This window comes from Mytilus edulis, chromosome 7 (genome assembly GCF_963676685.1).
Source record: "Mytilus edulis chromosome 7, xbMytEdul2.2, whole genome shotgun sequence".
In the NCBI taxonomy this organism is placed as follows: domain Eukaryota; kingdom Metazoa; phylum Mollusca; class Bivalvia; order Mytilida; family Mytilidae; genus Mytilus; species Mytilus edulis.
In genome coordinates, this window is record NC_092350.1 from 15,503,443 (window position 1) to 15,517,613 (window position 14,171).

Below are 14,171 nucleotides of genomic sequence, written 5' to 3' on the forward strand. Positions count from 1 at the left end.
AATAGTCGTGTGTGTCCTTTAAAGTCTTTTGTAAAACAATTCAAACAGAAAACTAACGGCCTGATTAATCATCAGATGGCCAAAATATAATTGGACGTAGCCGGGTACTTGTACATCACAACAACAGAAAGACAATAGGATAAGATATCAGAGTACCCGCAGTTATCTGACAGCTAGTTCAAAGCCACCAACAACTAATTATCATACATCTAAGAATAAACTTTCAATCCGTGCACACCCAACTGCACCTACAACTCGCATGCATGTGTCATTTGTTTGCAGTAGTGAACACACAGAACAATCACACCCGTATCAGAGGTTCGTATGATTATTCTGTCGCTCTTTTTCATTTCTGTTAACTTCATGTCAAAGTATAAGGCATTAATTATCATAAGAGTATTTGCCCTTCCTGAGTGCTAAGCAAGTTACGACAGTAATTAACATTATTGTCTGAAATAACTTCGACAATTTAGGATTTACAAACGTTCCATCTGAGTAAAGCTCACTATAAGGTGGAATCATAGGGGATTTGTCATAGTTTTGAAGAAGAAAAACTACCAAATAAATAAAGGAGAGCCTGTTGGTTTTCTTTAACAGAATTAACAGAAAGAAACTTCTTCCAATCAGGAGTCCTTCTCCCTTCAATGATCTAATACACTTTGGTTGAAGGTGTACTCTTTGTGCGGCTTTTCTTTTCAACAGACAACTTTATTGAGCTTTTCATGTCGGGGCGGTAAAAAAAATGTTTGCTACTGTGTGCGCTTGTGAAAAGCATTGGGTCATATTTTTATCATAATTACCTGAAAGGTCACCAATTGTTTTGCTTTTTTGTTATCATCAATACATTTAAGCAATGCCATACCACCTCTCAGACTGGTGTACGTTGTGAGTGATGGGCCAAAAGAAGGTCGGGAAAGTGCACAAGAGGCATCAGAACTGAATTGGTTCACCAAATCAGGTTCAACAAACGGCACATACTCTACAACACATTGCTGGCAGATTCCAATCAGTAAGTCTTAAGAACTTTATTCTTTACAGTAAAGGAAGTGATTCGGGACTTTTTCTCTGTCATACGATACAGTTTTCAAAATTAAAAGCCATGTATTGCCTTTTTTACTTCCAGAACCTAATCGTAAAGGAATTCAAACATTTTCCAGATAACAACATGTCCAAATTCAGACTTGGTTCTCAATTTTTGAAATATATAAAAAGAAAAAAACCCATATCAAATAAACATACGAAAATATGAAATATTTTAAAAATACATAAAAAAAACATGATAACCAACACGAAATGGGACAACAACTAACAAAAAAGATCGAATTTAACAAATGTTAGCATGAAAAATCGTTGTGATACAAAAGATTATCTATAATATAGAATAATAGTATCGGTCCGGTTCATTTGTTTTTTACCAGTCGAATTTCAAGAGGAAAACCTGTATCTTCATTTTGTAGTGTATATTTTGTTTCAATGCACAAGTTGAAATAATGCTTTTGAGATAAATGATTTTGAAAATGTTGTTCAATGAAGGTTTGAAATATCATATAAATGTTGTTTATTTTACATTTGCGTAAAAATAAATGATGAAAATGAGTTGAAACGTACTCTATTAATTGCAAAATATTCGTAGTATTCAATTTTTACAAAAACTCCACAATAACGGATTAATTTTGCTAAACTTTGTTTGAAATTGTTAAAATAATGTGTTACAACAATGTATATAATAACAAAAAGCATATCATGAATGTTCTTTTAGAATGCAGGCTAAAATTCTTTTGAAATTATTTTTTCTTTAAAGTAAGGAAACGAACTTTAAAGCCCATTATACAAAAATCGCACCGTACGATTTTTTTACGACAAGTCAAAATGTGAAGTGTAACCTTTGAACTACCAATACTGTAATTTACAGCCGTATAGTCCGAATGACGATTAAACTCCTTAAATAAGCGACTTTTCCTTACTTGGTCACCGTACTATTAAGTGAATGTATTTTTGTCTTTACTTTTGTTTTAAAAAACATATGTTTTTGCAAAAAAAAATGCAATTTGGATGATTCATCCGCGTTATCCTATTGGAGATTTAAGAGGTATATCCCCCCTTCTTCTGTCAAAACGATTTTTTTTTTTCATTTATTCGATTTTTAAAAACCATTTGTACATTAATGCCGACCCACTTACCCTGTGCAAAATAATATGGTCAACTAGGACATAGACAATATGAGTGCGAAGAGCATTCTGATTGTGAAGTTGAAGAAGACAATACATATATGACCAACATGGAGGGTGTCTGCAATCCAGTATTTTATGCAAGTGAAAATGATGTACAGACTAATGAACAAACTGAAGATTACGATGAGTTATTCGAGGATAATGATGTCGATTTCAAATGCACGACAAAACCTCTCCTGAATACAAAGGGTAGAAGTAGGTCAGACAGTGACACGGAACATTATCATTTGAACCTTGGTACTCAGGAAAGTAAGTCCGCTGGAAAAGACAATTCCCACCAGCATAAGGAAAAACCTAAAACTTTTAAAAGTGTTGAAAGAAGACCAGGTATCTCGAGGTATTTGACAACAAGACCGAGTCACGATCAGAGTGACACTACAAATAGCACACCTAAACAGTCAAAAACAAAGAACATTGAAAAATATCCAGTAACCCAAAGGTTTTCTACGGTTTAAAAAGGTATTCAGAATTAAATTATAAGAAATGACTGTCATTCGTGTGCATGGTAATTCATGCGTGAAAGTATACGCAGTCGATTAGTCCAGATCCCCATAAGGCCAAACACGATATTCGTGGATATCTTAATAGCTTCAAACGACGCCATACTGTTTGCGTCGATATGATAATCATTTACTGGTATGCATGCATCACCTGTCATACGAATCCACAACGATTCAAAATGTCTTTAGAGAATACGACACAATTTATAACAAATTACTTGTTCTGTTAATAAAAAAAACGCAGATATTGTGCAACAAGTTATTTCATTTTTTTACATTGAACATTAACTGTGAAATGTCTTTCTTATGTAGTTTATCTTCCTGCATTAACACGACAACTAAATATGTCAGAGTCTGAAGCTTGTGTATTTCGTATCAAAAGTGTACTCGTGTATTGCTGACCTAGCCATTTTCTTCGTCCAATCGAATATCTGCTTTCTTCACTTGCGTTGATTGTATTTTTTGCAGATGTTATGCTATCTATCCTCTCCCACTGGCCAACAGTAGAAATATTAAACTGAAGAAACGATTGATCATTCGAATACAATATTCGAAACTAAAAAGGATCATTTGAATCTTTTTTGTAGTGCCATTTAATACATAATATAAATAATGAACATATCAGTTCCATATCTTTATAGGCTATATCTATATTCTATTAGTGTACCGACAAAACGGTAAAGTATATGCATTGTTTGAAAAATAGACTGATCACTGAGCGACCTTTTTATATCATTAATCCAATTGAGGATATTTATCATTGTCAGTTATATTCACTATGGATTGGGATTTTTTACCAACTAGAGGCTGCATTATTGGAATCAAATTAAAATTATAAGTTCAGTCACATGATCAAAGAGGAGCAGTATGAAAGCCGGTTTGTCTCTGGGTATTGTTTGTTTTCAGATTGTATTCGTTATAATGTTAATAAGTTAGTGATTTTAACAACTTTATAAGTCCCAATAATGAGTTTATACATAAATAAAAACTTTACCTGAAAATTAGGTTCTTCATCACTGCGTACGTTACATCTAAGAATGATTTGATTGTTTTCTCCTGATCCATAATTGCTATAGTAAGGTGGAAGGAATTTTAATCCAGGTACACTTGTTACATCTAAATAAAACACATTTGAAAAATCTAAATCCTCAGTAGAAAGAAAGAAAACATTTTTATCACCCATGATGGAAAGAAAATAATAGCATTTGTCACATAAGTACGTAATCGTGCATTTCAATCATTTATTTTACACTTAGCTGTAATGTCGTTACTAAATTAAAAAAAAACAAACACTTTATTTCAAGGTTTTACAAGAGCGCCATTTTGTTTAAAAAAACAACAAAAAACAAACAAAAAACAAACAAACCTGCCTTGGTTTTACGCATTATCATGATAATTGTGAGTTCGTTTATATTGGTAGGTCCAGAAACCTTTTTGAAATGTAGTAAAACCGATATTTTTGCTATTAAAACAATTTTTACAACATTTTTTTAATTTTGTTTATTGTTCGTTTATATGATGACCTTTCTTGTATGGTATTTTTATATCTGAGAGACCAGACAATATTTTAAAGTCATATGAAACACATGTCTATTGAAAAAACTTAATCCAGTTCTTACACCAATGCATACATTTATCATAAACTTAGTCTTCTGTGCACGATCGTATAATTTTTACGCATTCATTTCGAATCATCGTCAAAAAGAGTAAATTCATTCGGTCAGTGTTGTTGTGAAATTATTGTCGTATTTTGAATTTTTGTGACCGATTTTCATCTTCGTTAAAAATCAACAAAGTTACATGGATATTCAGGTAATATATTATTTAGATGAAGGAGTGATGTTTACGTGTATAGACTATCTCAGCCAATTTAGTTTCCCCTTCGCAACTGCGTAATTGCGATCACCGGATTTTTACGAAAAGGTAAATTTCGGTAAATTTAAGATTTGTCTTCAGAAAAAAATATATGTACATAAGTTTTATAATGAAAACTTGTCAATTACTTATAAACAAAATGCATCCTTTTTTAATTTGAAGTTTCGTAGCCCTCCGATGTTTCAAAATTTAGCTGTAGACATGCTTAAGCAGATTTCAAAGATAACGATAAAAATACAGTCCAACGTTGAACCTGAGAATTATATATACTTACAATGTGTTTCAGGGAGCCTATTTACATCATAGCCTTCATACATGTAAGCTTTGTTGTGGTGCACAACACCAAACAATAAGAATATAATTATCCAATGTACTTTGTAGCCCATTATTAACTCTTAGAAATATATAGGTATATCTACTAAAATATCACTTCTCTAGAAAAAGGTAACTGACTTTAATAATTTGAATACTTGTACTGTACTATCTAAATAGTAATGATCTCAAATTGGCCTTAATTTTCATTTACATTGAAATGGTAATTTTTGAAATTAAAGTGTCGAGAACACATGTTTAGTTACCAATTCGCCTATCTAACAACTCGTAAATTAGCATCCTTTCAAATACATGAATTAATTTTTCAATTTTGTATGTATTTTACGTCTTTATGACTGATATTTTTATATACTGAGTGCCAATGAAAACGCCACACTTTTTTCAAAAAATAAAATTTATGTTAGAAATGATAATCTTTCAAAATAAATTGTTCTTGAAAATTAACAATTCTAACAATAGATCAATATCAAACAAAAATCTTACATTGTCATCTTTTAGACGCTATAGGTAAACGAAACATCCAATGTCAAATCATCAACTCGCAGTCCTAACAAAACATGTTACAACCCCGTTGTGCAGCGCAATTTCGACAGCGCCGTGGAACTTATCATCCCGGACGTTTAATGTGATCTCGAGGAATGTTGTTCCACTTGTCCCGCATATCAAGTTGAAGCTGACTTTATGATATTGGTGGTGGTTTTCATCGTCTAAACCATGTCCAATCTGATGCAAAATTTGCACGATCGGACTTAAATCGGGCGAAAGACATGACTTTTGGCCAAGATGGGTGCCAAATGTCTATGTAACCCCCACTGACGGTTTTTGGTACACAATGAATGATTTTTGGTCTACAGAATTCGATATTTACGCCTTACGGCCGTTTAGATGTCACTAAGGAAAGACTTTGGTGCTCTTTAACAATTTCTGCGCAAATGGTGCTTTACTGAAATTGCTCCAAAGAATCTAACGTGACCACCATTATACTCTCGTAACCTTTACACACCCATCAGAGTCAATATCGAATATGTTTAAGACCAAATGCATCGGTCTGGCTGAGCGTTTCTTGCTTTTTGTACCCCGGGATGTCGCTTATCATTAAATGATCCATTTTGGTTGAATTTGTGGATGATTTGGGTTATTGTAGAAGCTACAACTTCAGTCTTCTCGTAATTGTATGCAGTTCAAAACTGCATGTCGCTGGTTGTCTCTGGTTGTCAGAAAGTCCTGGCATTTAATCAGATGTTAATTTCAGTTTCCTTACAAGAAGAGCAGGAAAATTCATGACATTAGCCAAGCTTTAAATGACAAAATCGTGAAAATGGTGCGTATGTTGAAAAGCGGTGAACTCGGTGTATGTCCGTTCAAAATAACCCTTACTTCGCATTTGTTCTAAAATCACTCAACCGTAAAGGTGTCGTCAATTGTCTTAAAAGTAATTTTAAACCAACTATACAAAGTTCTAATATAAATAAAATAAAAATTATAAGATTTTTTTTAAAAACAAAAGTGTTGCGTTTTCATTGGCACTCAGTATATATGAAAATCGGATGGTTGTTGTGGTATTACTCTAAGCAGATATTCGCTACTCTTGAAATATTTCATGTGTCATTACAATTATAACATTTAGTTTGCATTTAATGTTATGTTCTTATTATCATTATGTAACCACAGTCATTCAGACCACTACAAAAACTCTGAACGAACTCTTGGACTCCAGAAGGTAACCATCCTGATGAAATTGTGACACCCGTCTTGTTTCTCACGTAATTTTTAACTCAGTGATAAGTATATAGTGTTAGGTCACATTTGAAGCAAAGAGAACAGAATTGTGGCAAGGACGATTGGAACATGTACGTCGTTATCTATGAGTTAGATATTCAATAACGATCAACCAACTCGTAATGGCGTCCATACAATTTGCGAAGGGATCATTTCAACTTCGCATTTTGAACTGGTGGCTTTCTCGTGAGTAGCAACTAACTATCAAGAAACTCATTAAAGTATATTCAATCTGTAGAATATAGTATCAACATGGAGATATATACTCCATATGCAGGCGCTTATAAAATGTAGTTACATAGAAATTGACAATTCACAATTGTAAAGCTGAAATCATCTCTTTTTTGTCCAGTCTTGTGCACAACAAACCCTCGTCAATATGATAGAACTGCACGCATCTGTAATACAACTGAGAGGTTCAGTTAGCTATAAAACCAGGTCAAAATCAAAATGTTCTACATAAGACAATGTAAAAACGAGCCTGTACTAAGACAGTTGTTATCCATTTGTGGTATATTTTCGAGATCTAGATTTTGCAATTTGATTATGAATTTACCTCGGAGATCTGTTTGTTTTGTTATTTTGCTGTTTATGTGTTTTTGAGTTTAGTGTAACGTCTATGTTCTTAGAACTATTGTACATGTTGTGTGTAAGGGCCAGCTGAAGCCAGCTTCTTTGTGCGGTATATTCTCTATGTGTTGAGAAACTATTGGTTGCTTTTGCCTGTTATCTACTTGTTGGTCCGATTGTTATCTATTTAACACTTTCCCCGTTTCAATTCTCAATTAAAAGTTATAAAACGACCTTTGTATTACCAAGTTTAACCTTGAATTCCATGAGCATAACGATACATTATATGTTTTGTATAATCTAGCTAATTTGATTTAACCAAACAGAGTTACATCTTCAAAAGTATTTCAAAAGTAAGACTGAAAACAGCCGATATTAAAGAAATATTACACAATTTTCTCAATTTTTCTGAAAAAAATATTATTAAATGCTGAAACAATCGTAATAAGCAATCAAATGATCAGATCATAATTAATGAACTGGTAACAAATCACTGATACAAACCCTTTTTGTAAGACCTTTTCCAAGTATTTGTATCGTTTACACAAGACTCATCAGTAATTGGCGCTTCAATATGGACAATAGGAAGGATACACTAACAAAACATTGTTATGCGTAAGGGATGACTTGATACTTGAAACCAATTATCCAATAACTTCTCCTTAAATTACTACCATGTATTAAGTTTATCATGATTGAAAACACAAGCTTTGATATGCACTTTGTTTAAATGACAGATTCTTAACTGGAAATCAGAAATCATAATGTGCCGTATACTTATTTCTCGATTGTTCCACCTTGTCAATATCTAGATTGTTTTAAAGATATTAAGGACACTTACATTGGACTGTTTTAAGTATCCTTTCTATCAAAGTTTAGTTTAGTTTAAACATTTTTTATTTGTTCAAAGCAAAAAAGGATCAGACACAAGTAAAACATACTTATAAAGTCTTCTCCACAATACAAAATATATCACAATACAAATTGAACGTGAGCATGCATCATATAATATAAACAACATAAATATTACTTAACTATACTGAAAAAAAGCAGAGGGAATGAGGAAAGAACGACAGAGATTAGGATGATGATGATAATGATGATAATGTGCGTTTTACCTAATACTATACTACGAGAAATCGTTTTGATCTCTTTATAAAATTGAATACTTGTTTAACAATTTGCACATTTTGATCATAGGAAAGAGTTTCTTTTCCGAAAACCAGTAGTTTTAAGTTCAAATCACATCATTCGGGAAGCCAGCTGAGACCATTATACATAATAGCCCTCTCATTTAGATAGAAAGGACAATCAAAGAAAAAATGGTGCATGTCCTCAATATCCAAACCACTTTTACATGTTGGATCAGATATAATGTTAGCTCTAAACAAGTCACAATTTAAAGTTTAGTGATACAGTGTTAGACATATTTTCTTAAATGCTTGACTCAAACTGTGAAGATGCATCCTCTTTCTATGAGAGATATTACGAAGATAGTGTTAGTTGGTTTTAACTATCATTCTGCATACCACTAGATATCTGATATACATATTACATATATGTATAAAAAAAGTCAATATCTAGTCACGCAAACCCCTCATTATACTATATTGTATATTATATAGCACCAGCCGCCGTGATAATGTTGTAGACCTATCATATTGCATTTTCAAAACAGAATACAAGGAGAGAGGTATGTTATTAACGTTTACTCTACATGTTAAAAGGTAGAAAGAAACATTTACACTGAAAAAGTTCACGAAGAAACAATACCAGGCGTATATTGTTGTTCATAGGAGCTGCATCACTTTACATTGAATTGGTCAATTGCATAAACAATACATCGGCATAATACTGTCCTCTGTTATTAGTCAGGGAAATTAATCCTTGACCAACGTTTTTTTTTATACAATATCATTAAAGAGATGATATACATGGCAATTTTGCATTTTAGAATCATTAAGTATTGTAATTTTGATAATGCATGCTAGTTTTTATTTGAAACAGTTTAAAATATAGACAGCGAGCAACACCAACTCAACCAAAAAGGCAATAGTCTTAGATGCATGATTATTTTATTAGTTGTTAGTGGCTTTGAACTAGCTGTCAGATAACTGTGAGTACTCTCGGATCTAGGATCTGTTCATTGTGTCTTTTTGTGTCGGGATGTATAAGTACCCGGCCACGTCCACTTATATTTTTGTCCATCTGATGAGTTAAGCCTTTTTCAACTGATTTTTATAGTTCGTTCTTATGTTGTACTGTTATACCACTGTGCCATGTTAGGGGAGGGTTGGGATCCCGCTAACATGTTTATCCCCGCCACATTATTTATGTAACTATGTGCCTGTCCCAAGTCAGGAGCCTGTATATTCAGTGGTTGTCGTTTGTTTATGTGTTACATATTTGTTTTTCGTTCATTTTTTTACATAAATAAGGCCGTTAGTTTTCTCGTTTGAATTGTTTTACATTGTCTTATCGGGGCCTTTTGTAGCTGACTATGCGGTATGGGCTTTGCTCATTGTTGAAGGCCGTACGGTGACCTTTAGTTGTTAATGTCTGTGTCATTTTGGTCTTTCGTGGATAGTTGTCTCCTTGGCAATCATACCACATCTTCTTTTTTATATAATACCAATCGAATAAACAGACCACATCTTAGACCAACAAGATAGATAAATGATAAAGTTTAGCTGTTCTAAACTTAACCTTCAATTATTTAGAGGATACAGAATGTTTAAGATAACGATTGTAATTCTTTATGAATTGTAGAATCAATATGTGGTTAGATAATGTGCAATTTGTACTAGTAACTGTAATAATAGTTGTGTACAGCCATGATTGTAAGGACTATGACCTGTCAGCCTCAGATCAGTCGCTGGTTGATATGATGAAACATTACCTTCATACGTCAAGAAAAGAAGAATGTCCACCACAAAGCAAAATACTCAATGCAGGTTGTTTTAATTTTATCAATCATGATGTTTGTTTTATTACCATTTTAATGTTGAAGGAAACGTAAAAATGTAAATTAAAAACAAATTATATTGATTATGATTATAAAGTTGTTTTGAATATACCCATTCGTCACCAATAACTATATACATCATACAATACTATGTTCGAAGCTTCAAATAATTAAAGTAGTTTCATGGTATACCGCATTCTTGGATTGACCAATCACAGTAAAAAATCGGTGTAGTTATTGGCCTAAATCTGCAAATTTGGAGACAGGTTAGCAATTAAATGGTTAGGCTGTTTAATAATGTAAAGAAAACGTGGCAATTTATTGTATAATTCAAAATATCATTGGTTTTGCTTTTAGTATCATTTTCTTTTCAAATGAGCTATTTTAGGGAAGATAACTCTTTTAGTAACAAAGTTATACTGGACAGATAGTGATTTTTTTTTCATGTAGCAAGAAATCAAGTTCGGTGACACCTTTTTCCTTTTTATTTTGTTAAAACATGTTACAAAACCTATCTTTTCACAATTTACTTCAAAATTCTATCTCATAGATTTTTTTTATGCACACATGTTTTTCCATGAACAATCTTACCAAATTTAGGCAATTTTCAACGACTCATAGCTTGAAAAATAGCACGGTGACCCCTATAATACTTTTTTTTATATTTTTGAAAAGAACATATTAAAATCTTCATTCTGGATAAGTATAAGAAAATTTTGTCTCAAAAAATATTTACTTATGATCTACCTTAAAGTGGTATGCAGCTGTAATTCTAATTGATTTAACCCCTTCAAAGTAGACATAAATAACAAGAGGCTTAGAAGTTTTCTTATCATAACTTTCATTTTGTTATATCTTTAGGAGTGACCTATATACGTTGGGGAAAGACAAACTGTCCAAAGGGAGTTGACATAGTGTATACAGGTAATCTAAATTAATTCTTGTATAAGTTTAATTAATTAAGGCTGTTTTCACATTGACCTTAAGTCTGTGTTGTGTAAGTGAAACTCAAACATAAACTATACACAATTATGATCCCATTCGTTAAACTCAGTGTTTACAGGCAGTTTAAATCATGTTTTGTCTACATGCAGTCGAAAGTCAATGTAGGCCTTGTGTAGGTTAAGCGTACACAAAACTAGGCATTTAGAACATTAATTTTACCATGTATATTGAAAGAAGAAACGATTTTTGAATAAAATTGATACATGTACTTATAACAATTATTAATAAAGTTCTTTACAGAAATATTTGTCATAACTTAATATATGTATTTGTTATAAAAACATTTTACGTAGCTTTATTAACTCCTTATCAAGACTCAATCATGATCATTGCCGAACACACAATGTACTTGAAAAGGTCTGCCCGAATCGACTGGAGGTAAACAGAAATATTTGCCACTGGTCTTTACTCAAACAACGATTCACTCATATATGCATTACTGCAAGTATCTCAAGTATCTCAGATCCGTTAAAATACTCTTTAAAAAAATGTTACCCCCTCCTTTTGCCAAATACTATTTAGAGAAAAAAAATACCATTTGAAACAAACAGAAAAGATAAAAATGTAGTCAACATCTTCAACATCCCAATCCCTTTTCTTCGCCTGTAAATACGCTGATGCAGCCTACGTTTTTAAATGCGTAATCGAGAAATTTTTAGTATCTGTAAACTACTGCAAATCATCAAAATGGCTTTCATAAAGGAGCAACCACTTAATTACTTTAAACAAATAAGGGGGGAGGGGAGGGTCTGAGTCAGATTTTATTCAAGCCAAGGTTTTTATTCACTTATTTTCGATGGTAGCAATCAAATATTTTATTTTCAATATTTAACACTATAATGTAAGGGGAAACTTTGAATTCAGAATATTGTTTTTTATCTTAATCCTCTATATAACCCGAATAATATTTTTTTCTATCATATAGTGGAGCAGATTAGTTTTCAAGGAAAAATCCATCCCCCCTTTTTTTGAAGTGAAGCGGTCGTTCCTTAACTGCTAGAAAAGTTGTCAGAAAATTTAAATTTGGTTTTACGTAATGAACATTTAATAAATGACATATAGTTTACGAGTGTGAATAAATCTTATGTACAGGTAATGAAACAAGGTGCATAGATGTGAACAAATTTAATGTGAAACTAGTGTACATTACAGTAAACTAGTTGTAAACATGTTTACTGCACACGGCGTTTGGTGTGAACACGGCCTTAGTTTGTGTCACACTGACTCTAATAACTTTAAATATCGTCAGTAGTGTTTTATATTTGTTTTTACGCCTATACTGCCGAAGAAGGATATAAATACTATTTGAAAAACGTAAAATGAAAAATATTTTGATATAATGAACGTGTGAACAAACTCGCTTCTGTGATTTAAAAAGCCGACTTGATTGTTTTGAAGGATGTTTGTCTCATTTGAATGATATGTTTTTTTCTTCACTAAAGTTTTGTTTTACAATTGATATTTTAAACACATGCTTTTTCTTTTCAGGACAAGTCGGAGGAAATCAACATTCATATAGAGGAGGTGGTGTCAACTATCTATGTCTCCCTAATGATCCACAGAACGGACAGCATCAATCATATGACAATGATCAGGTACATGGGGGTGAATATAGACTTGATGCAAAAACTAAACCATCAGGATGGTCAGAAAGTATGGGCGACAAGGAAATACCATGTGCTGTGTGTTATCAAAAACGAAGATCAGCTGTCATGATGATTCCAGGTAAAATGAGTAAAACAATTTCCAAAATGAAGATCATTTTCAAATGCAATTGCAGATACTTTGAGACGGATATCATATCCAAAGCACAATACAAATACTTCGTGTTAAATTTTAGAACAAATTCATTTTTAACTCAAAGTTATGTTTTGACATAAGCTTGCAACCAACTTAAAAAGTGTGATTTACACAATTAAATATCAAGACGATAATACAACCCCTCACACATAAGTAACAATGCCATTATTGACGATGACCTTGTTTTTGCCTATGGGTTAATGATTAAACGTTTCGAAATCTTATTCTTTCTTTAATCTTAGGTAAGAAAATATATAGAAAAAAAATTAATTCACCATTGAACATTTTAATAAAATAACTTTACATACATTTGATAGTAGTGTTTAATCATAGATATCACATGATGTTACTATGATGTTACTATGATGTTTTATATCTAACCAAATCCAGACTGAATAGTAACTATTTATCGTTTTCGTTTAATCCAAAATAATTTAGGTAGACAGACTTGTTATAAAGGGTGGAACTCAGAATATAACGGTTATTTGATGAGCGATCATAAAGGTCACTTCAAAAAGGACTTCGCCTGTGTTGACAAAAATGCAGAACCATTGGATAAGAAGAATGGAAGTGGAAACGGAGCTTTATTTTATCCTCTTCGAACTAAGTGTGGAACTTTAAGATGTCCTCCGTATACTAATGAAGCAGATGTTCTTTGTGTCGTTTGTACAAAGTAAAAATATGCTGAAATAAACATTTGTTTTTGCTGAACAATGCCTTAGTCTTAGTTTATTTAGATACATTTCGACAGATAAACTAATGAAAGCTTTAGCTTGATATGCGGTATGGGCTTAGTGTATTGTCTGAAGGTCGTACGGTGACCTAAAGTTATAAATTTCAGCATTATTTTGTCGGTCTCTTTTGAAGAGTTACCGCATTGACATTTACTTCATATTTTCTTTTTTCTAATTAGTCATTGAACGAGGCTGACACGTTTTGTTTTTCTTTAAGAAAAGAAAAATATTAATTGTTAATGACCTTTTATAGATAACAGCATTTCAGGTTCAATGATTATAAATTGTTTGCTTTCAAATATTCGGCTTTGAGCGTTCATGATACATGTATTTTGTCATTCAACCACATAATTAATGTACGATGAAGTATGTACTCACA

The 14,171-nt window shown here is 32.3% G+C and overlaps 1 protein-coding gene across 1 annotated transcript; it reads left to right on the forward strand.

The window, feature by feature from the left end:
- Positions 1-10,061: 10,061 nt before the first annotated feature.
- Positions 10,062-13,768, forward strand: LOC139482788 (short-chain collagen C4-like). The gene is made up of 4 exons (XM_071266845.1): positions 10,062-10,242; positions 11,115-11,177; positions 12,747-12,983; positions 13,497-13,768. The coding sequence occupies exons 1-4, from the start codon at positions 10,065-10,067 to the stop codon at positions 13,733-13,735; spliced, it is 717 nt and encodes a 238-aa protein (XP_071122946.1). The 5' UTR covers positions 10,062-10,064; the 3' UTR covers positions 13,736-13,768.
- The last annotated feature ends 403 nt before the right edge of the window (positions 13,769-14,171 follow it).

Excerpts from the sequence above, each read along its gene's own strand:
- LOC139482788 (XM_071266845.1), top strand. The coding sequence starts at position 10,065 with ATGTGGTTAGATAATGTGCAATTTGTACTAGTAACTGTAATAATAGTT. Across the intron at positions 10,243-11,114 it reads AAGCAAAATACTCAATGCAG|GAGTGACCTATATACGTTGG; the intron begins GTTGTTTTAATT and ends TTATATCTTTAG. Across the intron at positions 11,178-12,746 it reads AGTTGACATAGTGTATACAG|GACAAGTCGGAGGAAATCAA; the intron begins GTAATCTAAATT and ends TTTTCTTTTCAG.